General features: G+C 35.6%; 2 protein-coding genes across 4 annotated transcripts in view; one reads left to right on the forward strand and one right to left on the reverse strand.

The window, feature by feature from the left end:
* VPS37A (VPS37A subunit of ESCRT-I) overlaps positions 1–12,594 on the reverse strand; it is a 34,485-nt gene extending 21,891 nt beyond the window's left edge. For 2 of the 3 annotated variants that reach the window (XM_019737956.3, XM_019737957.3), the window contains exons 1-4: positions 12,158–12,291; positions 3,358–3,432; positions 1,397–1,511; positions 696–796 (exon numbers count right to left, since the gene is read on the reverse strand). In XM_019737956.3, the coding sequence (XP_019593515.1) occupies positions 696–796; positions 1,397–1,511; positions 3,358–3,432; positions 12,158–12,282 (416 nt within the window). In that variant the 5' untranslated portion in view covers positions 12,283–12,291. Of the gene's footprint in view, positions 1–695; positions 797–1,396; positions 1,512–3,357; positions 3,433–12,157; positions 12,292–12,516 lie in introns of those variants that run through there. The other variant, XM_074329723.2, reaches the window with a different exon arrangement.
* On the forward strand, positions 12,539–27,840 carry CNOT7 (CCR4-NOT transcription complex subunit 7). The gene is made up of 7 exons (XM_019737959.3): positions 12,539–12,837; positions 14,326–14,536; positions 16,337–16,530; positions 19,376–19,537; positions 22,256–22,400; positions 24,497–24,607; positions 26,171–27,840. Exons 2-7 carry the CDS (start codon positions 14,420–14,422, stop codon positions 26,297–26,299), a joined length of 858 nt encoding a protein of 285 aa, XP_019593518.1. The 5' UTR covers positions 12,539–12,837; positions 14,326–14,419; the 3' UTR covers positions 26,300–27,840.
* Positions 27,841–27,860: the final 20 nt, after the last annotated feature.

Genomic DNA, 27,860 nt, shown 5'->3' on the forward strand with positions numbered 1-27,860 from the left:
AATAACCAGAACAGATTTTAGCTCCTGGAAGTGGAATGCTGCTTTGATAAAAAATAAATAATAAATTAAAAAAATCTAAAACATGGGAGTGACTTTGGGATTCAACACAGGTGAAAGCTAGGTGTACCCTCAGAAGGGTGTGAAAGACTGAAGGCCCTCCAAGAAACCGTTAGGAAACTAAAAAAGATCTAAGAAAACAAAACCAATGGGAAATGGAAGTAATGATTAACTCCAGCAAAAGCATAAAGTTATACCATACTGCGATGTAATCATGATAAAGTACTTGGCTCAGCAACAGGGAATTTTTTGGATCAAAGGAATGAAAACACCGAACATGAATTTAAGTAAAAATCATGATATAATTTCACTGAGAAGATGAGGGGAAAGGAAGGTTAGTGAAAGATAACTAAAATCCTCATCAATCATAATAGGAGGTCAATAGATAACATCTAAAAATAAAAGGATCAAGAGATAGCAGTCTGTATATATTATTTAGAAAGATGAAGATAAATATTAGAGAAGCAGCTGAAAGAAGAAAACAGTTGCCTCTGAAGTATGAATGTATTTTTGTGAAGGTGAGGCTGTGGAAAGCAGAACAGGGCCTTTTAACATCATTTGAATTTTTGAACTATATTTTGATTCCTTTGATTAAAATAAATGAAAATACATATCCACAAACATTTTGTTATACTTACTATGAAAATGCTGTTGAAGTAGGAGCTAAAACTGGAGGATTCTTCCAAAATTCATCCAATAGACTCTGAATAATTTTTCCTAGATCTGAGTGCATTGTAAACTGAAAATAATAATACAGGATGATCAAAATCATTTTCAGAAAAAGATTATAAAGTCTCATTAGAATAACTTCACTCTAAATCTTAACGTGAAATCCACTTCGCAAGTCAAAATTAAATGAAATGCAAAGGATAGTGTGTCAAATGAACAATTAGCTAGCAATCTGCGTAAAACTTACAATATTTTCTAATAGAATCAATACTATAAACCAGGTAAAACATGTTTAATCAATAATGGAGCTGAAATATTTCTACACTTCACTATTTATAATAATTTGAAGGTTTGACGGTAAATACTGAGAGTACATTAAGTTATGGTCCTTCATGTTAATCAATCATATACATATCCAGAGAACTTTTTGAGGCATATTTGAATTTCATCTCTCCTAACAACTGTGGAAGAATTACTGTGAACCGAAGTTCTAACATCAACAGGTCCTCACCACTGAAAAACAACCTTTAAATCCGTACTATCTATTGTACACAGTGAGATTTTTTTGAAAATTACTGATTCCAAAATGAGATTTTAAAAGCATTTTAGATTTCTAAAATATTTAATAGAAAAGTTATATTACTCTGAAATAAATATACCATAAACATACATTGTTTACTAATGGAGAAGTAACATACACTCCTTGTTTATCCATTAAATGATGTAGTATTGGTGGATAAACACTGATCACTGGTTTTTCCTGAGGAAATTGTGGAGGGAGCAATCTGGTAAAGGCAGAACAGATGAAAAACAAAGTCAACAAATGTTACATTTTTTGGTCATAATCCTAAAAGAAAGTTACAAGGAAATTAAATTTTCATACTTCATACTTTCATTCAGTTAATAAGTGCTCTATTATGGTTGCTGAGTTGATTGAAAATATAAAAAAGATGCACTGTGGCAACAAGATTATAAAGAAATTCCCATACAGTAAAACCTTTTAAAGTGGGCTATGGATACCGTAAGTTACAGAATATTCTTCACACCATGCCAATTAATTGCTTTCAAACACAGTATATCAAGCTATACGAAATCTCAGCTAAAAATTAGATCAGGCATTTGTAGCAGGTGAGCCATATTAACTCAGTCTGGCTATTTATTAGACCACAGGTCTGGCCACATAATTTTCTTGTGGTTTTCCTACTTTTAAAATGCTGCCAGGAATTATTTCACTATCAATTGAATTTGGAAGAGTAAATAGATAAAATGGAAAGTATTAGAATTGAAACACTGTAGCTATCATAATGCTTAGTTCTATATGGCTCTTTTCTAAATGTCCCAATTAACACATCTCTCCCAACTTTAAGGTCAATCACATGGTTTCAAATAAAAAACAGTAAATTCTCAACACACACACACACAAAGTGAAAATTTTAACCTTTTTTGAACTATTACAAATTAAAAAAAACGGGATTTTACTGGCTATGGAAATGTTTTCCAAATCTCCTCTAATACTCAGAAGAATATGTCCCTTTAAATTGCCTCTCTGTTCCCATTGGCTCAGAGAACTATTTGTTGGCAGCAAAGTCAAGAAGAAAACGAGGTCCTTGTTGGTTTCTCCTACTTATCTCTACCTAGGGCATTTGAAGAGAGGTAAAACTACTTCATTTATATAGTTGAAGATGTTAAACTAGTTTGGCAAAAAAGGCAATGAATGGCCTTCAGAGCCCCACCAATCTAGGTTTGTATCTTGACTATGCTCTTCACGTGTCTATGATTTGCCCCAATTTGCAAGTATGAGGATTCAAAAAGTTCCTCTATACGTACCAAGATAACATAGCATAATGCTTGGCACTGTTATGTACTCATGCTTCAATTCACTCATTCAAGTAAGATATAGTAACGCCTTCCATGTGCAGTCACTCTGCTAGGCGGTGAGGATATGAATAAGCCTCGGTTCATTTCTGCCTTCAGGTTAGGTACCATTGGACCTGGTCCAAACACTAGCTCTCGCAGCCGCCAGCCACCTAATGCAATCTGAGGTAATAACTTAATTCTTTCATATTAAAGACTAATAACTGCACATAAGGTTGAATGGGTACTTGAGCAATCACTTTGTCCAACGTTTCGTTTCCTCTTTATAACTTAATAACCTCATGACTGTATTTTTTTTCTTTAAAAATAATCAGATGGAATTCAGCCTTGAACTTTCTGGTTGATGTAGTATATCTGCTTCCGAAAAATAGAATACTTTAACTTCTTTCTGATGTAAAGGTGAATATATATCTCTAATGGTTTTCCATACATGATCCCTTTGTCATTATCATTCTTACTCTTTCAGCCTACCTCCAGCTAAGACTTCAGTGCAAGTCAGTGAAATTGATTACAGTACCAATTATTATTATTACATATTTTTATTGTATTTTCTTTTACAGTTTCTTTCTTACACAATACACATTACAATCATGGCTTTACAAAATTTTTATTTCACAAAATTGTGCAACCGATAAATCTTATATAGGTACTACTCAAAATAAGTTCACTAAACAGTTTACTTCTGCTAATAACTAAGAAAAATATAGTATTTTTTAAGGCCCATTACATGAAAAAATAGGATACAATTCTACTCACATATTGATGTTAATTGTCAAGTTGTTTACGGTGAATGGCAACCTATATTCCACATCTTTCTGTATTTCAGCTATACTGTAGGAGAAAATTTGAGAAAAAAAATTTACCCAAAGTTATAAAACCAGTTAATGTTTAAAAAAAAAAAAAAAAGTTAAATGTTTTTAGAGGCCACTAAAACTACTTTTAATCACAGAATCTAGATATAATTTGTATCTTCGGGGAAAATGATCATAGAAAGGTTTATGAAATAAGGCACAATATCCTGAGATATCCGTGTGTGTGTGTGTCTGTGTGTGTGTGTGTGTGTGTGTGTGGAGCAGATGCTGAGGTAAAGAAGCAAAGAATAACTTATACTGATGCTCGATTGACTTTCTATCACTTTATCTAACTCATCATCAGTAGAAGCAATTGTGAGCCCAGTACTTAATACAGGTCAGCAATACATCTGGGTTGACTATCACTCTGCCACTAACCAGGTGTGTAGACCGTTGGGGCAGTCTGGGTCTTAACAGCTTAAACTTAAAAGTCTGGATGAGATGTCTCCTACAGTCTTATGATGGAGAGTATTTCCAAAAACAAATACTCTTCTTCCTAAGTAAGAGAAGCCTGGTTTTATTCTGAGTTTCAATGTTCTAGTCTTTCTTGCAGCTAGTTGTTGCCATGGATTTAAGTTCCAGCCAACATGATATAGGGAAGTTGTGAGGTGGAATTTCCAGAAAGGCATATAAAGAGGAACAAAAAAAACTGGTATGAGTCCATTTGTCCTTCTTACCTGGACCTGATAACTGGACTCCTAACAGCTTTATGGGACCATGAATGACACTGAGAAACGAAAGCAAGCACTAGGGAGAGCTAAGCAGAAAGAAGGAAGTAGCGTGGGTCCTTGATGACCATGCAATTGTCAAACTGAATTTCTTTTTATGTAGAGAAAAACAAAATTTTATCTTTTTTAATAGTATTTTGGGAGAATTTGTTACTAGCAACTGGATATAATTGCCAAGTCTCTTATACTTGAACATTCTACATTCAGAATTTTATTTTATTGAAAACTGCAAGCATACATTATTACAATTGTAATTTACGAACCAAATCTGAGGGGGGCTCACTTGGAATCCTAACTAACATTTATAATGTTTCCAAAGGGAAAATTTTAAATAGTATAAATGACTTATGGTTAAAAGGAAGCTTAACATTCAAATGTACATAAACTTTTTCAAGCATGAATACCTTTGAAAGATCTAGCATTTACATAATAATTTACTTTTTGGTCTTTTGGGGGGTTGCTTCAAGGAATAGCTTTAGAAACCCTCTTATTTTCCTCCTTTTTTGGACCATTAAATTTTTTGGCCTTCTGATAAAAACCTAGCCTCTAGAATATGTAAATTTTGGGTATCTAGAAAGGTTCAAAAGTATTGGGATAGAGTTATGGAAAAATCGCACACGTTGATAAGCTTTCTCTTCTTACAGCCACGGAACGGGGTTATGACTGAGGAGAAGAAACAGCTAAAAGACTCAATAAGATGTTTGATATTAGGACTTACACAATTTTTATGACAGTTTCTCTTTGGGGATCAAGTTTGAACTAGGGTACTGACAGCCTCCTCAGTTGTTTGAACACCATGCCATCAAAGTTTTTAAATTTTTTATACCTCTATGTTATCTTAGGACCCTAACGTGTCATTGCTTCAAGGGAATACTAGTCAAAAATGCATCAATCAGTTCAAAGCCACATGGATCATCTTAGTGATTAAGAGCAGACCTCTTGAGCTAGGCTCCCTGGGCTCTACCATTTCTGTGTGATCATGGGCAAGTTACTTAACCAGTCTAAGTCTTATCTCTCAAATGGGAAATGGGATGTTACAAATTAACTATCTACCTAAAGGAGTTGTCAGATTGATAGAGATTATGCTCAAGAATACAAAAATAACTCATGATCTCATATCCCCAAAATTAACTACTGCCAATATATTGGCGTATAACCTTCGTGGATCAAAAAAGGGGTTCTATGGAAAGTAACCTCTCAGGGTGACCTGATCATAAATTCATAATTGAGCAGGCCATGGTGGGTAGTCACACCCCAGTCATCAGCTTCTTTACTAAAAGGCTTATCTTTGCCTTAAGCAAGCCCTGACCCTTGCTTCTGTGTATCTAGGTTAACATACCTTTGAAATGCCCCCTTCAGACCCCTCAAGAGAGTATATAATCTCTACCACGTAATCCTATCTCGCATTGCTTCCTCCCAATTTCATGTAATCTTTCTCACATTCCCTCCTTAATTTCAAATGCATAAAAGAAAACTGCAAAACTGATATTCTCTGGAGTATTTGAGATCTTGCTCCCTGGCATATGTTATCAGTTTGGTTCAAATAAACTCTTATAAAAGTTCTCTACAGGTTTGGACGTTTGTTGACACCTTGTAATCTTTCTACATTCACAGTTTCATTTAAAACAAAAATATAATTATACTGCATATACAATTTTGTAATTTGCTCTTTTCCCACTCTAATTTATTGTGACTATCTTTCTAAATCAGAAAATGTTATTTCACAAGATCTTTTTTAATGGCAGCATAATATTCTAGTATATTGTTCAACCCATTTTCTACTTTTAGATATTTAGACTGTTTCCAATTTTTACTGCTGTAAACCATGGTCTGATAAACATTCTTACAGCCAAATCTTTATGCTGACAGGCAGTACTACTTTGGATATAAATACACACACACACATTTTAAAGTAATACTGTAATCACACAACAAAAGAAAATTTAAATGACCTGCCGTTAATAATTTTATTTTCTAGGTTCTCTGAGAGAAGTGAATTACTATGGTTTTTACGTCCGTGGCTCAGAATCTGTTTGGAACTAAAGAGAGTTGAAACAGATAACTTTGTTAGCCAGAATGAAGGATTAACTGGAATCCTCATTTCTTTGATAGTCCCTAAAACTATAAACACATAGACCTTGAAATGCGAAAGAGGCATTAGGTAAGGTTAAAAGATTTCTTTTGTAGAACAATCATTTATCTCCAACTTTATATGTTGTGTAAGCTTGGATTTCATTAAATAGGACTTGGTTCAACTGAATAGCTCTACCATATAACTAGCTTCTTGCAAGGAAATGGAAATAGAGATGAATATAATATGGTCTTTGCTTTGAAGGGGTACATGGCATGAAGAGAAAGTCAAGTAACTAAAAAAGGTCAATTCAAGATCCCGATATCATGCATTTCCCACAGTGTTGGGTAACTCAAGGACTGCTTTTGGTGAACCTTGCAAATAAACGATTCACGTGCAGCTAAAGATTGTAGGAGAATAGATTAATTCCCTTTCTCATCTAAACTTCCAGGAAATACCAGAATAGACTTTTAAAAAAGCAAATCTAGAGCCATACAAGAAGGCAAATAGTACCATAAGTAGACAAGAAATTTTGAGGAATCCCTGAAAGATAAAAAAAGATAGCATTAGATTTAAGGAAAAAGGAAAGAAAAAGATAGTAAATAAAGGAACTATGACAATCCAAAATGTAAGATTGATGCAAAATAGGAGCAGTTTGAAGGCCCTCTAAGCCCTTGAACCAAGTAGATGCAAACCTAGTGTGGAGGGCAGAGCAGGAGCATTTCTCAGGGCAATGAATGGGGAGACATGGGTAACAGCACATAGGCTAAAGCACTGTCCTCTTTGCCCTGCCTGTTCAAACCAGTAAACAGCAGTACTATCTGCACCTGGAACAACAAGCACAGTGAGGTAGCCTCCGAGGTAGCAGTGCCTAAGGAAGCTACTACTGTGTTTCCCCGAAAATAAGGCCTAGTTGGACCATCAGCTCTATGCATCTTTTGGAGCAAAAATTAATATAAGACCCGGTCTTATATAAGCCCGGGTCTTATACTACAGTAAAATAAGACCAGGTATTATATTATGCTATACTATATTATATTATATTATATTATATTATATTATATTATATTATATTATATTATATAAGACCCGGTCTTATATAATATAACTCTCCAAGGAAGTTATAAGGCTAAAGGTTTGCGTAATCAGAAAGAACAATGGTATCCGGGGACTGGCAACAAAAGAAAAATCTCAAAATAAAAGACTATGGAGATTGGCACTATGATTTTTAAGATACAAAATAAAATAATTGTCATTTACAGAGTACCTACTGTGTGCCAGATAATATTCTAGTTTCTTTATATGTATCATCCCTAAAATCCTTCAAAATAGGCACATTTCATTTGTTAATAAACTAACTCTTCAGAATGGACTTGCTTTCTGAATGGAAAGTTAGAAGTAGTCCTGCCAGAGACAAAGGAGCTGTAAACAGGCTTGTGAGGGATTTGCAAACAGTCAGCTAGGGCTAGAAGCACATAGGCTAAAAGACAAAGGCTCCAGGCACACAGACTCTACGTAGTGGAAAAAGGAATGTATTTTGTAATATGCTTACTATGTGCCAGATACTCTAATAAATTATTTATCTTCATGTATTACTTAAGTATCAACAATTCTGAACAATAGGAATCACAATTCCTGATTTTACAGATGGGAACTGGAAGGCTCAGAGAAGCTGAGTAACTTACCAAGAGGTCATATTGCTATTATAGTACTATTTATTAGAGCCAGAATTGAAATCCATGACAGTTTAATTACAAAGCTTTCATTCACTTAAGTCAGGCTGCTTTTCCCAACGTCAATAATTTTGCTTACTTCTACTTATGTTGCTCAAATTCATTTTGTCTTTTATCAAGGAACCTGAGGAACCTACCGACTTTCACAGCTGGGCAGGGCATTAAGAATTCAGGTAGTCAATCTTCCCATCTCAGCAGACCTAAGGTTATGTGAACATCCAAGGTTCACTGCCAGTTAATGATATGCGTCAGTATCGTCTGACTTCTGGCTCAGGGCTTCTTTCATTAAGACTATCAGTTATACCAGAGTAGATAAAAAAAAGCAATTCTGATCAACTTTAACTCACAAATTAGATTTTATTGTATATAAAATAAAATTAGCACCAGAATTACCATGTACTTGATTACTAAAATGAATGCAGAAATCCTTTACTTGAGCGAGCTAATCTCCCTAAGTAAAAGGTAATAAAGGATTATTATTTGTATAACTTTGAATTTACATAGTTAATTACAGATAATAATTACCATTCACAACATAGCTCCAGGTTGTGGTTTTCGAACTAAGGAAATAAAATAGCAATAAAAATAAGCTAATTAACTTTAGATACTGTGAGAGAAGAAAACAGGACAGTTAGGATGGTAACTGTTCAAGACTATTAGTTTTTGATATTTCTTGATTGCAGGGGCAATGCAAGGAAATACTTAACAGCTTCCCTTCTGAAGAATCTTTAAATATTGGGATTAGTATCACCTGGGATATTTCCAGCTTGAAAGTAGCTATTAGGTTGGTGCAAAAGTAATTGCAATTTAAAAGGTGAATTGCAAAAACCGCAATTACTTTTGCACCAACCTAATAAAAAAGTGACGATTTATTAAGCTTACACTGCAAGAAGCCCAGAGACAGGAAGGTCCCAGAATTGGTTAATGCAGCATCACAATATTATCACAGGAATTCCATCTTTCTACTCTACCATAGTCAATATAGTCAGCCTGTATTCCTTCCTGATCCAAGCAGTTTCAGATGTCCCAACATGACAACAATATCCAAAACTAAGAGACATCTTTTAGACATCTGTATTATTGAGAAAATATTTTGAGCAGCTCCCCAGCAGACTTCCGACTTCTCCTTCAACTCCCACTGACCAAGGTTAAGAGTCCTGCTTTCAAAGTAACACACAGAGGGCATGAAACCACCATTATTGGCATAAACAATCATTTACCTACTGGGGTTGAAAGAGCATAGCCTCCATTAAATAAGTATGTAGTCTTGCAGGCCCAGAACCCAGATAAAAACAACTGTTCTTCAAGAAGTCAGGGGAAATGGATATGAATGGGAAGCCAACAGTTTCTCTTCGAGTGAGCTTCTTTAGGAAGTAGTAGAAACAGAATTAAGTTCTACTCCTGCCCAGAAAGTCAGGAGTTTTAGGTGGTAAATTAAATATTGTGATGACTGTTATTCAGAGAGCAGAATATATTACTAGAGCCTAATCTATATAACTTTCAGTTTCCATTTTACAGCAAACATGCTTTGATTAAACACTTCTTTTTTTTTTTTTTGGTTATATGACAGTTTCCTATTTGCCCTGCCTCACCAGTTAAGACTTAGATGAGGAAATACACATAAAATTTAGCTAACCTTTAGAAGAGTCCTGAGGGAGATCAGGAAAACTTTTTTAAGGTAACAAAAAAAGGAATTTACATTTAGTAGAGAAAGGGAATTAAACAAGCTCTTTCCCAAAGTGGAATTTTTCTCATTATAAGGAATTGAAAGATAAGACTTGGAAAATAGATGAGAGAGAATGGGGTGGGGCAAGGTTCTTGAGGGCAGGGGAAAAAAAAACCCAGATACTTTCACTGGCAGAAAAGAGCTGTTGACCTTACATTTGGAGCAGGGATAGATATGATAACTGAGGGAGGTGGGCTGCATAAACAGGATATTGATATTCATAATTTAGAAAATTTTTGTAATATTCATGAAAATAAAATACCATTCAAAACATTCTTTCAACTTTTACAGAGTACACCACCTTCAGAATAAGCACTCACAGTGTCCTTCTATACAAAAATCTTTAAATATAAATTGTATACTGCACAGATGATTTTTACCAGCTAGCTTTAAAATGTATGTCATGAGTTAAAAGGGCAGATTTAACAAAATAGGTGGATATCATTTTTTCTGGAATAGTACCATTCCCTGAAAACTGGAGGTATATGACCTATCTACTTAATTATCTCCAGAATTCCAAGTTTAGTTTATAAATGTGTTAACATTTCAATAAAATAAAAGTTCAACTATTTTCATAAAAGAACTTAAAGAGTACATAAAATTAGATGTTTATAACATAACAAAATATGTAGCTAATGTCACATGTCCAATTATATGTCCAAATTTTCTGGCTCAAGAAATAAAAATCCTTTCTGCATTTGACTCAAGAGCATTTCCTTTCTGCAAATGATCCCTTCTGCATTTGACTCAAGAGCTGATCCTCTTAACAATTCCAGAACTCCTTAGATTAGCAATTCCTGTGTTAGAATCTTATCTTATTTGGGAAGTCAAAAAACTACATAATACATTCCAGGTCGATCACCTCTCGTATTTACCAGCCTTAGCAGCAAGGGACTTGAATTATTTCAAAAATTCAACTCCAACCTCAAAGAACAAAAATTTGCCAGCAGTGACAATATTTAACAGAATATACTAAAGGCTTAAAAACAATTAATTCCAAAGGTGTGGTTCTAAAAGAAGTATTTTGGCAATAGTAGTACTAGTTTAGTAGATAGTCTTCTAAGGTGACACTTTCTAAGAGGACAAACATTTGTTATGTTTGTTAAAAATGAAGCATCTCTTGTGAGAGTAGCTTTTACAGGTTAGTGCGGAACACTGTTTAGAAGAAGACTTCTAAGAACTCTGTGAACTCAATTTTCCAAATAGAAAGCCACCATTAGATCAAAAAGTATACTGCTCTTTCCTGTTAAACACCACAAATTTTCATCTTTTGAAAGTTCTGAAAAAGCAGAACTGAGGCTAAAAAACCAAGAAACAGCTGAAGTTTAGTCAGCAACAGGCCTTATTTTAGCGAAATTGATTTTGCAATAAATTTTTCTTTTAACAATCTATCTAATTTAAAACTATTCTACACTATAACTTACTTGCTTGGGAAAATATTAATGTAACAGATAAAATGGCTCCTAATAGTTCAATACTTAGTCGATTTTATTAACTCAGGATATATATTTTTAAAATGTATGAATAGTTTATTTTAAAAAGAGTTATAGTTGAGTGATGTTAACATCTTTACATTAAAATACATGTCATGACACTATTAAGTACGTATACTTGCATAATTCATATACTATAAAGAGGCAGTTCTAATTTTTGAAAACCATTAGAGGCCACAGATATTTGCAATATAAAAGGCGGCAGCCATACCAGATTACAGTGAAAACAACTGAAATCTCTTGAATTGCAAAATATTTCTAATCTGACCATGAAGAAAATGAAAAACTCATAAAAGACAACAGAACAATCAGGATGAATATAAGACAACTCCTGAGTGTGGGAACAGTAATAGTGAGGAACGTACAGAGTGGTGGTTGCCAGATACGAGGAGGTTGTTGGAACAGCGTGAATCTTAAATTAGAGACTTAAGAGGATTGAGTATGTTTCTCCCAGAGAACTCGCTGATAAAAACTTTGGCTTCCCTCTCCTTTGCTGTTGCAAGTTTTTTGTTTTTTTTCCAAAAATTTTCCACTCTTTGTGAAACGTGGATATTATTCGTCACAATTTTAGCCAAGTAGATTATTTTAACAATTTGGCTAAAGCGGCAATCAGTAGGCAAAAGGAAAGGTTAGTGGGGAAGAACCTGGAAAGGAATGTTGGCTATAAACCATAAAACAGATTAGTCAGCAGCGATGTGTCAGGAGGGATGAACAAATCAAAATTAGAAGAGCTGAGCAGTGGTGGAGCAAGAGGGAGGGACCTGGAGGGTCCAGAGGAAAAATCCTGAACATGGGTCTGAGATGGCAGAGCAAAGTGAGAACTAGTACGAAGGGAGGTGTATCAAAATGAGGCAGCTGGTGGACAGTCGGCCTGAGAAACTGTGAGTGTGATTAGGACCAGCCCGCCCTCCTGCCCTACTTTTTCCTCCTGTCCGAGAGGCAGCGACCAGTCACCTGGAGTGTGAGTTCCGGAGGGACTCGATCAGGCGCTGCTTCTGCTGTTGGAGGCTGGTGAGGCCACCGGGGGAGCCAGCTGCGGAGGAGGAGGCGCTCTTGGTCAGGGGGAAGAGCCAGCTCATCCTCCACGGGTCCCCGGGCTCGAGGCCCTAGACTGTTCTGGCCTGCTTCTCCCAGCTACTCAGCCCGGTGGTTCTCCAGCGACAGAAGACCAGGCGCAGGAGCCTGGGGCCCAAGTGCTGGGCGGCCGCGTCTTCTCTAAGCAAGCCCGGCTGGGGATCCTCGGGTTTTGGGGTATGCTATGACTGCGGGTAACTGGAGAGAGGAAACTTGCCGCCCGGAACAGGCAGCCCTACCTTGGCGGCCCTGACGCCAAACCAGCCAGTCAGGCAGCTGCACAGCCCAGCGCTTTAACCACCCCAGCCTCCGTCACTTGCGTGCCCCGCCCCCTCTGCGTGTCGCGTCATCAGCTAGCGCCCCCGCCAGGACGTTGCGAGAAGCGACGGTGCAGCACGGTGCGGAGCAGCTCCAGCTCCCCTTTCCCACTTGCTGGGCGAGAGGTGTCTATGGGGCATCCGCTGCCGCCGCCGCCGCCGCCGCTACCGCCACCGCCACCGCTGCTGGGTGCTGTCTCTATGGCGAGGAGGAGGAGGAGGAGCGCGAGCTCAGTGACACAAGTAGATCTTGCGTCTGCCGCAGACCTGCGGGGGGAGGGGCGGTTTGGGGAAGTAAAAAGGGGGTGGGGATGAACCTGAGAGGGTGCGCGATGGCGCCAGCTGGAGGTTAGCTGGGGAAGGACTGAGTTGGACGGCGGGCCGAGGCGGGAGAGGGTAACTGGGGCTGGGGTATGTCAAGGAGTTGGCGCGGAGTGATGACGTAAAGGCTTTGTACCTGGAGCGTCGATATTGTGGGATGGAAATTGGGGGTGGAGGGCGGTGGCCTTCCTGCACAGCTAGCTCCACGTATTCCTTCGCGCAGCAGTGCTTGGGAATCAGTCTGGCCCCAATGAATCCTTATCAGCTCCTTCGCACTGGCTCTCTGCCAGGGAAAGGAGTTGACTGACTTGAATGCTTCTGTACTGTCCTCTTTCGTTTCTTTGGGAGCCTGTAGTACGGAGACTCTACCTCCAGTAATGAGGTTTCTGGTGTCTCATCGGAGCTTCTGGAACCGTGGTAGAGAGCGATGAAGTAAAGCAATATTAAACAATAGGGTCTTTCCAAAGTGTGTGTGTGTGTGTGTGTGTGTGTGTGTGTGTGTGTGTGTTTAGCGTAGTGGACAGGGTTATAAAAGGGAACTCCCCTGGCTCTTAGAGCACTCGGTTACATTTGTGACTGCAGAGTTTAGAAGGGGGAGTAGTGTCGTAATTCCCTTTTACCTTTGTTAAAATTTTTTCAAACTCCTTGTTTGAAAAACGAAGAATTTCCCTGCTCAAGAATCAAAATGTTGGTCTGTACTCTTATCATCATATGCCATGCAACCAGTGTTCATGGGCCAGAGAGGTGAGATTTATGTTTGGTAACCAGGGAAGATGCTCTGAGTTTTAGGAAATTAGAAACAGTTTGAAACACGCACACACTATTTTCTCCTTTCTCTCTCCTGCAGTTATGAACATTTCAGCCTCTGTGGCTATCTGTTACAGCTTTTTGTTGTTGTTATTGGTTTACTTTTGTCCCCTCCAATCAGGCTTGCATAAATGCCAGTAAAGGCGGTTTTGTAATCAAAACAGATTTTGAATGTTTTGTTAATGAGGAATAAAAGCAGACATTATCTCTGTCCTAGTAGCATCTGATATTCTCACATGTATATCAGTATTTCACCTTTCATTTTTGTCTGGAAATGGATGTCTTTACAAAGTTTTATTCAGAGAGTGAGTTGAATTCAGAGCAGTCTTTAATTATTGGAAAGTTTTAAGAAATGATTAGTATGTATACATAAAAAATACTATTTTTACGTAACATTGGTATTAGAACCAGGAAACTTGTGTTGTGGTCCTGTTTTTCCTACTGATTAGATGTGTGACTTTAGATAGGTCACTTCCCAAACTTTGATTTTCTTATGAATCAAAGACTTTGGATAAATAATCTTTTAGGTTTCTGTCAACTCAATTATTCCATAATTTCGTTTTCTGATATAGCTGGGTTTTATTTTGGTTTTTATTATGACAGGTACACAAATAAAGGACAAAGTATTTTATGAAACAAATCTTCAATCAAATATAATATTTTGATGCTTGGCAGCTAGACTCCTTGTGCCCTCACTATGCCAGCAGCAACTGTAGATCATAGCCAAAGAATTTGTGAAGTTTGGGCTTGCAACCTGGATGAAGAGATGAAGAAAATTCGTCAAGTTATCCGAAAATATAATTACGTTGCTATGGTATGCCTGTGATCAAATATCCTTAAAATACTTCTTATAAAAGGGAAAGAAGGATTTTAAAAGTCCTGAATTCAGCCCTTTCGGTTGATTTTTTTTTTTTTCATGGATTTTATTATGAAAATTGTCAATGTCCTCCAACCAAAGACCACCTGGATCACACCTGTAAAGTGACAAGTTGGGTTGATTTACTCACTGCATGAGGGAAAACACATGCTTTTGGAGGAACTGGGGGCATTTGAATAAGACTGTGTTAAAAAGGACTTTTGTGTCAGGTGGATTTAGGGAGGGATGAAGGAAGCCGGACTTTGCTCTGGATTGGATAGTGTCGGAAAGCTGGGGTAATTCTAGGATAGGGTATCTTAAGTCTTAACTACAATGAAAGAAGGCGAGAGTGAAGCTAAAGCTATAAAGAAGCAACAGTCACTCGTATTAACCAAGACAGAAAGATGTTGGGTCATTTTCATGGTTTGGATCACGTTTATGTTTTTGTCTATGTTAGTTATGGTAACAGAGTGGCCTTGTCTGGTGTTGAAGTGTGAAAGTGTTTATATTCAACAGAAAAACATTAGGACCTAGCTATGAGTGCCAGGTCAGCACCTAGCAACACTAAGGCCTAACTGATAATACCAGATGAGCTCCCGTAAGTTAGGGAACTCTTGGATGTCTTTCTCAAATGAAAAAAAATCAGCTTCCAAGTGAAACATTGTTGATCTGCAGTTTTTTGTTTGGTTTTTTAATTTATTTTAGTTATCAGTGGAGTTTCATGAACACACTGCTTTTGCATATACTATTCAATCTGCCTGGACTGTCTACTCAGTTAATTATTTTGCTTCTTTACTACTGTATCTCATACATCTGTTATAGCTACTCAAACATTTTCTAGATAATCAGCTTTGTGAAGCAAAGGGTTAGTATCTTAATCATCCTTTGTCCTTCCGACACCTAGCATAACACATCAGCATCCAATAAAGTCATTGAGTTGGACTGAATTTACAGAAGTTTCCATTTTTTTTACTGTTTATGGTAACTTGGTATTTAGATTTTGTTCTTAGCTTCCTAAACTGATGTATCCTTTTCCCAGTATTTTTTAATATAAATAAATATGCTCTGTGGGAAGGGGAAGGTTGATTGGTTGAAATATGAATATTTAAGTGTACATAGATAATGTTCTATTTAATCTGTACTTACTCATAGTTAGAATTAAATTTTTTTTAATCCAAAAGAAGTTGATAGTGATCATTTATTTCTCAGATAATAAGGAGTGACAACATTAGAGACATGATAGCATTCTACAGGAATGAGTGGGTAGCATAGTTTTTGACAGCATGCTTTCTCTGGAGTATAGAGAGAATGCTGTTTTAGTCCAAGAAATTAGGAGGGTTTTGGTGTTTAGATAAACTTTGCCTGAGAAAGTCTTTAGAAAGTATGATGCCTTTTCCATTCTTTTAAACTAATTCTTTTTTGATTTTAACGTTAGCATAGCATAGTTTCATATACTCCTGGAGAAACATGAATTTATTATTTTCCCTCTTTCTTGGGCATAGAGTCCTTGATTGCATTTATCATGTGTATCTTATACATAGTAATTTTTACTAATATAATATTTAAAGTAAGAAAAATTCATTAAGTTTGTAGAGTTTTATGTTTCCAAAAGTAATGCACTTACTAGTTAAAGGTATTTTGTAATGTATAGAATATCATCTATAACAGAATTCTTTGACTTGTACCAAAAATTAATTATTCTAGGATTTGGTGGTCTGTGGTTTTTAGTAAATAATGAATTTTAAAACTATTTTACAGGATACCGAGTTTCCAGGTGTGGTTGCAAGACCTATTGGAGAATTCAGGAGCAATGCTGACTATCAGTACCAACTATTGCGGTGTAATGTAGACTTGTTAAAGATAATTCAGCTAGGACTGACATTTATGAATGAGCAAGGAGAATACCCTCCAGGAACTTCAACTTGGCAGTTTAATTTTAAATTTAATTTGACGTAAGTGGGAAATAAATATAACCCAAACATTTTTTTCAGTTTAATTTAGGAATTGATTTCCCTTGAGTATGGTGAATGAAATTCTAAATGAATTTGGCATAATTATCCTGTAAAAACTCAAAACCTAACATTTGAAAGGTTAGGTTTTTTAAATTTTTATTATTGGACAAAAAAATTTGAATAAAGAAGACCTTTAAATTCAAGTACCTAGAATTTTGGAGATGTTATGTGAAAGTATGCCCTTTTATTGAAATTTGGAAAACTTTGGGTATTGAAAATACTTCTTGATAGAAAAAATAACCTTACAACATTTGTTTTACTTTCAAACTTGATGTACAATTTGAAACATGTACATCTTTGTTGTAGTAGTTACCTTTCTCGTAAAAGGATTTTTGTTATAGTCATATCCTAGTTTATGAGTGGATTACATGTCAAAGGTAGTTAAGACATTTCTTGGAAGCTAGGTGCATTTTCCTTTCAAATCGATTTTATATAATGGCTATATTCCCAGGTCAGCCCACAGAACCTCTTATAAAAATTACATGCAGAAGAAGTAATAACACCCTTGAAACTGGTGTTTTGTTCAGAATCTGACAGATTGTTTTCCAGAATCTGAATTCTAACTCAAGCCCTGGGTTGAAACCCAGTTTCCTTACTTGTAGTCTTTCTCTGTCTTTGATAAGAGTAGTCTTGATAGCTTAGGGAAGTTTAGAGTGTTTTGAGTGAGGGAAGATTGTTTACAAACTAAACTGACTAAGTTGGGGAAACGTTTAATACATTCTAAGTATGTTACAGTATTACAGTGTCGTTCTATTTAACAGCCTGTACTTGTGTGATATAACGTAGCATCTGATTTGAAAAATAGTAAATGATGTGGGACATTAATGGTACTGCCAATATAACAACCACCCTTTCTCTAGAATAATGTGGTATTTAGCATAGTATATAAGACCTAAAGAAAAGCAGGGCTTTTCTTGAGAGTGTAGTGGTTGGCGGTGTAGTAGTATGGTTTATAATTGCATTGTATTTGTCCTCACTGTTTTCCTTTGTTGGATTTCATAATGTACTCTTTAGCTTACTTGGATGGGGCTCCAGCTTTCTTTTGCTAATGACGTGGGTATTGTAAAACATGGAATTGGTTCCAAATGATAAAATATCTAGTCCAATGAAATTTAGATGACAAAACATTAACTTATCTGAATTGAGCTATGAGAACTATGCAAAAAAATAATCATACACATATTTTTGTTTACAACTTACTTGATCATAAAACACCGGAAGTATTCATCCAAGTCTCCTGCGGATTGGGATTTGTTAGCTCTGGGTATAGGACCTAGGAATCCATCTTTTTGGTAAGCTCTCCTGGTGATTATGATCATTGGGCACATTTGGAAAATACTAACTTAAATAGTGCAATAATCGCTGTTCCACTTCACATGGTTTTTGATCTGGTGATATAGCATTAAACAAAAGAGACAAAAATCATTGCCCTGTTGAAGGTTATATTCTGATTAAGAGAGAGACAATAAGCTAAAAGTAAAGGGAGCATATGGGCCAGAATAATGGCAGCCTGGAGAAAGAATCTGTTATTCCTTTGGTTGGTTATATTTGCTGAAGCATGCCACAAAGTGTGCTTATCGAGGAATGATGAGTGAGATTCTAGTTGTTTAAGGTACATATTTTTAGTTTAATAAGGCTAATAATACCTGCTTACTGAAAAAAACTTGTGTTGGGTTTATTCAGATATCCTTCCTTAAGTGTTTCCAGGGGAAATTTTGACTTAACAGTGGTGGTTGCGGTTTTCCCGTTTTAAATATTTCAGTGGCTAGTTTTCTTATTTTTCAGAGACATTTGAAGGCAAACTGATTTCCAAAAAATAGACCATGAGAATGCATTTTGGCCCAAGTGTGATGTTCCTTTTGGTTTAATTAGTTTTGCTAAAGCTTTTAATAGGATATTCTTTTGCTGAGTGGGTGGGAACCAGAATTCTTACAATTTAAAAAGTAAATAAAAAGGAAAATCTAATGGGCAATGCACAAAATACTTTTCATTTATGTTTAGAAACATGCCTTCATTTTGATCACTTATTTAATTTAATATTTTGGATACCTATGTGTGCTTCGAAATTAGAGATGGATTTCTTTTTTGGCTTAAGTAGAATCTTGAAAGATTGGCTTGTATTTAGATTTCCTGGCTTGATTTTTGGCAGTTAATCTTCTAGGATTAAGATTGGTACAAGAAGAAATTATTGCAGTTATAGCAGACTCCTTTATTTTAAACAGCTTACTGCTTATTGGAGCTATTTGAAAGGCTTATTAGTGAGAAGAGGCATCTCCTTTTTCTTCAATATGGACTGCAGTTTAACTCAGGTGTTTTCCACCTGGTCTCCTTTGAGGTGCTGCAGACAGCATGGTAGGTAGGTCCTCACCCCTGTGGCTGCAGCTCCATCTGGCAGTGTTGAAATGGCTGCTGAGACTGAAAGACCTGAAAAGAACCTGTTACTTTGTGGTAGTAGTCCCTGGTGAGAAGAAGACCTCTTTTTTTCCAAACCCAGTTAAATTTATTAACTTGTGAAAGGCTAATGAAATTGAGTTGACAGTAAAGATTAAAATCTCACCATTAAACTGTTTTGAATGGTTATTTAATGTATGAACACTTTTCTGAAATAATGACTTTTATATTTAAATTGTATTTTCTTTCCATATATGTGAAACATTGGAACAACTAGATCCGAGTGAATCTTCTTTCTTGTTTCTGGCACTGTCGTAGTTGTAGATATAAGGAGAAAAACCACTTGTTTGAAGTGTGGCGTTTCTGAATGTTATCTTTCTTCTTCTCCTGCCAGGGAGGACATGTATGCCCAGGACTCCATAGAGCTACTAACAACGTCTGGAATCCAGTTCAAAAAACATGAGGAGGAAGGAATTGAGACCCAGTACTTTGCAGAACTTCTTATGACATCAGGAGTGGTCCTTTGTGAAGGGGTCAAGTGGTTATCATTTCATAGGTAAAAAGACTTGCATTGAAAACAGCATGTGTTACTATTTCCTAGCTGCTTTCCACTTGGCTTGGGTCACTGTTTCAGCAATTTCAGGCTGTCTACAAAGAATTAATTGACTGCTTATAGCAGTCTCCTAACTCTTAAGAGACTAATGTTGGTCTACTTAAAGATGAATAATATGGGGTCTATTTTAGCCAATGAGAGAGACCGTATTGTGTAGTGGAAAGGGTATAGGTGGAAAAATAAACATTGGTTTAAATCTAGCAGTGTCATTTGGAATCTGTTACCTAGGGTTATTTAACATTTCTGAGCCCAAAACTATTCCTTCATTAAAAAATACTATCTACCATATGCCAAACACTGATAAAATTCTAGGAATTAAGCTATGAGCAAACGAGACGAAAATCCTTGTCCTCATGGAGTTTACATTCTGGTAGGGGTAGGCACACAGGTTTTTAAATGATGATGTTTATATTGTGGTTTGTTAGATAATAAGTTCTATGGAGGAAAAAGAACAGCGAAGGGAATGCTAGGGGTCAGTGAGTGGCAGAGTTTAAATTTTTTTAAGTAAAGTGATCAAGAAGGCATCACTTAAAAAAAATTTGGCAGAATTGTTTTAATAATCAGTATAACACTTAAACCCTCTAGTAAGGTGCTTTACACATAGTAAATTCTCAAAAAGTGGTAGTCTTTAGTTCTTTGTTATAAAATAAAGCTAGATTGTTTAAGAGAATTTCTAGAAAGGAAATTAGTTTCATTTTGTAAAAATAGTCTTCCGGGTAAGAGAAAGAGTTCCTATCTAAGTAAATTAAATTAAACTGGCAGCCCAGGGACTAAAAGTTGCCTGGGGAATGATTTTATTTGGCCTTCTGTTATCTTTTTAAAAAGCATTATATTATGCAAGTGTTAATGTTCTTATACTTGGTCCACTTCACACATTTAAAAAAAAATAAGTCTCCAGCAGGCCTTACAACTTCCAGCTCTGGACTGTAGAATGATTATAGTGAAGGACTGTTCATATTGTAAACTTTGGAGCAGTGCAAAGCAGTAATTTTTGAGTTGGAGGTAGTGAACATACTAATTCTTCCCTGTTATCTTTTCTTTCTATTCTCCACTTGAGCCTGTACCTCAGGAGACAAAACTTAAGTCTGTTCGTGTGAGGAATGTTAATGCTGAGTTCTTTTATTTCCCTTGTTTTACTTAGTCATAAGGATACAAAAGAACATGAAATTTACTACATATGACATGGTTTCTCATTCAAAAAATACTCTGAGCAAATACTGGGGATATTAAGATAAACAAAAACAGAAAGGGTTTATGTCATCTAAGAGTTTAGAGTCTCAATGAGACTGATATATTTGAATGTCAGGATACGTTAAGATTTTATTCTATGAAATGTCAGTAAATATTTTCTTCATATTATAATTAATTATTTCCAGTAAAGACTAATATGTTTATAAATCCTAAACTTTAATATAATCTTTTAAAAGTAACAAGCAAACACTGTCTTGACTTATATTTTGGATAGAGAGCAGAATTACTTCCTTGCCAGCTACCAGAAGTGTAAAGGTTTCTTCTGTTTATTGCTCATACTTTGATATTTCTCAGTGGTCTTCAATGGTAAAGCTTTTTCTTTTCTTTTTTAGATTAAAAGTAAAATTCTGAATATTAAAAAGAAATTTTGTTTTATATCCCCTTAAAAGATATTCATAACATGTCTCATCAAATATTAATTGAGTTCCAACTATGTGCAATAAAGATATTTTTAAAAGATATTTTAAAAATGTGATTCCTGCCCTTTAAACTAGTGGAGAAAACAGTACATGCATTGTAAGGGATAGTACAAGAAAACAACGTGTGTAAGAAATCTGTGCGAGCTGGGCTTTTCAGGGAAGGCATCTATCTGTAAGAGGTGTTTGTAGGAAAAGGTAGACAGGAAAAAGGGTAGGTAATTGTGGCACAGGAGTGCAGAGAACTATAAAACTGCGGGAAAAGCCAAACAATAGGCATAGGAGCTCTGGTGTTAAAATTGTGGGAGTTTGTGTTTTAGGCTCTAGAGAGTAGTTCTCAGCCTTTGCTGCCTTCACTTCTTTCATGTGCAATATTTCCGTTAGTATCTCTTGGGGATCTGTGATGAGATAGGAACAGAAGGAATTTGGGGGGTGGGGGAAGAGAGTACTTACTAATAAACTCACTTAAGGGAAGTGAAAATAATTTAGTAGGGAACTAACTTTGGATTTTTTAAGTATATGACCTTTTTGTTAAAGATGGAAAGATTTGCATTATTTTTGACTTCTGAATGCCAGTTCACTTGCTGCCTCTTGACATGTTTGGCCAACTTTCCATTCATCTTTATTTCTCCATTTCCATAGTTATTTAAGTTGTTTGAGACATCTACTGTGGGCAGTTTGATAGTCGTCTTAAAGAGTTCTCTATTCAAGGATCAGCAAAATAGTAGTTTAGTGACTACAGGCTTGGGATGGTGCAATATGCGATATGCATATTGGCACCTGAGTGATGATGTGACAGTTTTACCACTGTGTGTAAGGTGATTTTTCCATCATAATTGTGAGCATGTTTATTTTCTATATTCTTTTTTTTTGTATTTTTGGTTGATAACCTTTATTGCCTACAGTGTGACTCACTTAAAATTTGTGTCAAAAAAAGTTTTTCGTCTCTTTGGTATTTATGGTTCTTCTTCTGTATTCTTTTAACCCTTTGTAGTGGTTATGACTTTGGCTACTTAATCAAAATCCTGACCAACTCTAACTTGCCTGAAGAAGAACTTGATTTCTTTGAGATCCTTCGATTGTTTTTTCCTGTCATTTATGATGTGAAGTACCTCATGAAGAGCTGCAAAAATCTCAAAGTAAGGCTTCGAGTGGCTTTATCTGTAATCACACTACTCAGATCCAGTGACTGATATATAGGATCCTAGGCTAGGATGTTGATTTTAAACCATATTTTTGAGTTTTATAGTAAATTGTACTTATATTATCTGGTCGTTTGATTGTTTTTTCCATAGTGAGGATTTATAGGAAATTCTTTTGCAAAGCTTTAGTGTGTGTTGGCAGAATAAGTTTTCAAAAGTTCAAACCAGGGATCAGATTTTTGTCATCATTTACCAGATTGACAATCATAAACCAGCACAGAAACTGAGGTTCTCATGCACCATGCATATGCTCTGTCCATGCGAGATGGTGGATGCCGTGCAGTTCAGGGTGGCCGGCCATGTGCACGTCATCAGTAGTGCGGCGAAAGTTCCTCCCTCTGCTTACTTGGCGGAGGGATTATTTTGTTGGGTGTTGTCATAGGGTCACATTCCAGGGATTAAATTACATATTTAAAAGGATTTTTTTTTTTCCTGGCCCAAAGATGTCAACTTAGTAGTAAGTGCTATAGTAAATATGTAGGCCCTGTCTAGACAGTAGCTTACATTCTGACACTGCTTACTGGGTGGAATAATTTTTTTACTTCCGAACATTAATTCTTTCAAAATGAAAGTTTCTTTAATAAGCAAAAGTGCTTCTTCAGTTTGAGAATGAATTCACCTCTGGTGGCCCAGATCTCCTTCAATTGGGTTTTTTGTTTTGTTTTTCAGTTGTATTTGTATTTAAGCTGTAACTGACAGAAAAAAAAATTAGGTAAAGTGGTTGTTTCATAGAACCTACATCAAGGTTGATCAAGTTTTTTCCTCACCAGGTTTTTAGAAGTGCAAGTAAAGTTTTACTTTCAGGAGATGGTAAATTTTACACAGAAATAATTTAGGAATTGAATAGGAAACTTTGCTTTGACTGATGAACTGAAAATCGTAAGAGAAGCAATCTTTTGGCCAAAGTCTGCTTGCCTCATTACAGGATATAGCAGATAGCAAGGGAAGTTTTTAAGAAAGATTACTTCATTTTGTAGCACCCAAGAGCAGCAGAATTCTGTGCAGTTTGAGAGACTTCTAGCTGTGGCTCAAGTGAACTTGCTGCAGTAAGATATCCTTGTTAATGCTAGAAATTCTGTCCACGCCCTGAAAGTATTAATGTTGAGAATCCAAGAGCTAAATGTTTTAATATGGCTTTGGAAATGCTTTTAAAAATTGACGTGTGTACAGTGACCGTTTTGGACACAGAACCAAACTATTACTCATGTGTACGTTATTGGAAAATTTCTAAATATACCACATATTCTGAATATATCCTGAGTGACCTGCTATGTTAAAATTAGGTTCATGACAAAGGTGCTTTTTGACCTATAGTCCACCATACTGGTTGACCCTGATTCTGTTGCTGCTCTAAGCAGCTGCTAATGATACCTAATCCTCAGGCTATTTTACCACAGAAGCAGCTGCTATGCAAAGCACTATTTCAAGTTGTGATATAGTTAAGGGCTAGTTGCTTGTAGAGGTCTTAACAATTTAGAGAGGAATTTCTTTGTTTTGTCCTTGTTCCTGATCTTTCTTTCCTTCCATTATTCTCCTTCTTTCCCTTCCTCTTTCCTTCTCTCTCTTTTTGTTTCTCTTCCTTTCACTCTCATCATTATTCTTCTTCAATTCTAGCAATATTATAACATAGACAGATATTTAGCAGATCCTTCTAAAGAGTTGTATTCTTAAAACAACATACTCTTTTTAACTAACAAACCCATGGTTAAGCCCTTAGTGATTTGATTAGCCATAATAGCTTTGTTTTCTACGAATTATTTATATGAAACTATTTGGAGATATATTGCTGGGAAGCTTAAGAAAATTTGAAAGTAAGTACCTGCAGTCATTTTTATAATAAAATTATAAACTTCACACACATTCAACAAATACATTAGTAATTCACATTTTCTGTTTTTTTTTCCCAGTTGTAATAAGATCTATCTGTACATTCTGAAGTTCATTTATATTTTGGTCATTGTCTAAGTTATGTAATTTGTGAATTCAGGCATTGCAGTGTTTCTCTTTTGACAGGCAATTTTTCTGTCTTCTAGGGTGGTTTACAAGAAGTTGCTGAACAGTTAGAGCTGGAACGGATAGGACCACAACATCAGGCAGGATCTGATTCATTGCTTACAGGAATGGCCTTTTTCAAAATGAGAGAAGTATGAAGACATCAGTGCCTTTTTCTCAGTTGGTTGTTAGGTTGAGAACATTAAAATCTTATGGCAAAATTTTGGGGCAATAAGTGGTTATCAAGTGAATATATAATTAAAGGTACCATGTAAGTCATAGTTAACACTTGAATGAAAGTATTAAAAAAGAAGTCATCTTGAAATGTAGTTCAGAAAGAAATGAAAAAAAATAAGTTCTTTATAAACTAAAAAAATTGAAAAATTTAAACTACCTTAGAAATCAGGTAGGTCTAACCATATTATTTCTTAAGTGAGAAAACTGAGGCCAGAGGCAGGTAACTTTTATCCAAGATGACGTACATCATTAGTGGGAGAAAACAGTTCTTTCTGACATTATCTTATCTAAGGCATTAAGCTGCTAGTAAAAATGGCGTTTGCTCATGCCATTCTTTTGTACTTTAAGGATTTATACAGTAGGACTTGGGTTATTTAGTAGATTGTCTTACTGAGAAGTTTTTGAATTCTAAAGGGGTTAAATAAATCTGAAGTAGTAGTTGAATCAAAATCATATTGGGCAGACCCTCCTTAAGTGTAAAAGGCAGAAATAAATTCCTCAAACATAAAGAAGTCAGGAAAGGAAGGAACAAAATCCACTGAACCCGGGTTTTCTTAGGTTAAGTGACATGCACAAGTATGCCTCACTGTAGATGAACTCAATGAAAAAAGTTGATTGTGCGAAAAAAAAAAAAAGGACTTTTTTGCTTACAAAAGTTTTCTTTTTTGCAAAATATTGACTGGAAATTTCTTTTGAGTATATCCTCTTAGACAATAAAGAATTGACTGAGAACTCTTCTGGAAATTTAAAGTTTTCATAGAAGTGTATTAATAATAGAAAGCCTAATAGCTATTTTACCAAATGGTATTGATTCAGAAGTGATTTGGACTGTCCATGAAAGTAAATACTGTGTTTTGTACTACTTTCCAGTGCTACATTAGAAAATTAAAATAACCTTTTGGATTTTCAGCTTTGCATTTTAAAAATGGCTTAACGGTTCAATTAATGGTGGATTCTCTGCTACTAATTTGTTATCTTTATTTTTCTTGGCTTCTTCAAGGAAGTAACCTAGTGTGAATGCTCAGATTTTACTGTCTAGAACATGCTTAGGGTTTAATTGTTTTTAGCCAATTTAGCCGTACAGAGACTCAAGGCTCCTTATAAACCTAAATGTCACCACCCCCATCATCAGCTATTTTCATTCATTCTACCATTGAGTATGGAACTTATGGAATAAAAATGTGTGCCACTTTTTTCCATGATTACAAATTCTCATAAATTGGTCTAAGTTTGTTAATAGGAAAGACATGTATGTATACATTTTTTTTGTAGTCTTTTTCCTTTGGTTTCTTTTGAGCTCTACTTGAGAACCTCAATTTTATTAATTGAATTTAAATGTGTGGCCTCAAAGGAGCACCATAGAAAAAAGCTGCCATTATAGTTAATGAACCGTCAGTACTTAACGTTGCTGAAATGTAAATTACCAGTGGTACCTTTTGGTTATAATTATCTTTTTTTTTTCCAAAATTCCTTTTTAGATGTTCTTTGAAGATCATATTGATGATGCCAAATATTGTGGTCATTTGTATGGCCTTGGTTCTGGTTCATCCTATGTACAGAATGGCACAGGGAATGCATATGAAGAGGAAGCCAACAAGCAGTCATGACATGAAATAGTCCTTTTATTTTTATTTTATTTGAGCTACACACATGCTTGTATATAGGTTTTATCTCTGGTTGAATCCCTTGAACTAGACAGTACTTTATTTTTCTTTCATAGCCCTTTTTATTTTCTACCTTTCAGTACTAAGTATAACCGTTCCTATCTCAGATCTTAAATAGAAAAGCATTCAGGTAAAATTTGGCCTTAACTTACCATACTTGTTGGCAGGCGTGTGTGACAGAGTGGGGAAGTTACATCATACAAACTTTACCTACTTGAGCTTGGTTTGTTTTCCCTTTCCTAAATTAACTAGCACTGACTGTAATTTATTTCCGTTTCATGTCTCCCTCCCATTCTGCAGGACTTTTAGCTATTTGAAATTGTGGACCATCAATTTTGCACTTTACAGAGTGATTCTGACTCAAATCCTCTGTCTTACCAGAAATTTTGGTTTTTCTTGCTCTTAGCTGGAAAAATGACCATCTGCCAACTTTATACAGTATTTACTTGTTATTGACCCACGGAATATAACACATGCATTGTGCAAATGGTTGATTCAGCAAGACTACAAAAAAAAAAAAAAGACAACTACTGAGGAGCTTAGTAACTGCTGTTTCTGTACGTAGTGTTTAATCTCCTAAGCACATCTAGTGTCTGTCAGTTTCTAATTGGCATGTGTAGGCTGCTCTGTGATTGAAGAATTTTTCAAACCAGCTTTACACCCTTCAGGAATAATCCTTTGTGATTGGATGTTATGGTCTGCCAGGAAACTGGTATCCAGGATGTTGAAGCTGCAGTTGTTTTATGATAGCACACTTCCCTTAATCTGCTTCTTTTTATTCCATCTCTGTTTACCCTTATTTTTAATTTTAAAAAATTTTATAGCCATACTTACGATGCTATTGATTTGTTGATTCCACAAATCAATTTCATTAAAGTCCAAAGATAACAAGTGTAGGTATATTTGTACCAAATTAAATTAGAAGACAAAAAATTGTGCTTTCATAGTTGTTACAAAGATAAATAATGGAGAGATTTGGTGCAGAACAACAAAATACAAAAATATATATATGTGTATTAGATATATATATATATATATATATATATATATATATATATATATATATGTCTAATACATATAGCTCATAAAATTACCTGAGGAGTGTAATGCTTGTTTATTTTTTTGTGTATATCTTTGCAATCTATTTTATATATATAGACAAAAGAGACTGTGAAATATTTAGCCATGCAGAATATGTGACAAGACCAGAGCATGTGTAGGAGGACATTTTGATAATGAATAACTCTACCCTGAAGTGATGGACTACAATTTATGATGTGTGTTATCTACACTTCAATCAGTCATATTAGCAAATCTCCAAATATTAGCCACATTGGTTTGTTTTCCTTGTACATTGTTTATTCATGATATTACAATGCTGTAACTGGGTGGTCCTTTTTAAACAAAACATTATTTGCAAAACAGAGGGTATTATTTGTTTTTAAAGCTTTTGTAAATAAAGGCTTCAGAAATGTTTTCTTATATATGTTGATGACTGGTAATT

This window comes from Rhinolophus sinicus, chromosome 16 (genome assembly GCF_057876585.1).
Source record: "Rhinolophus sinicus isolate RSI-liver-muscle chromosome 16, RSI-T2T, whole genome shotgun sequence".
Taxonomy (NCBI): domain Eukaryota; kingdom Metazoa; phylum Chordata; class Mammalia; order Chiroptera; family Rhinolophidae; genus Rhinolophus; species Rhinolophus sinicus.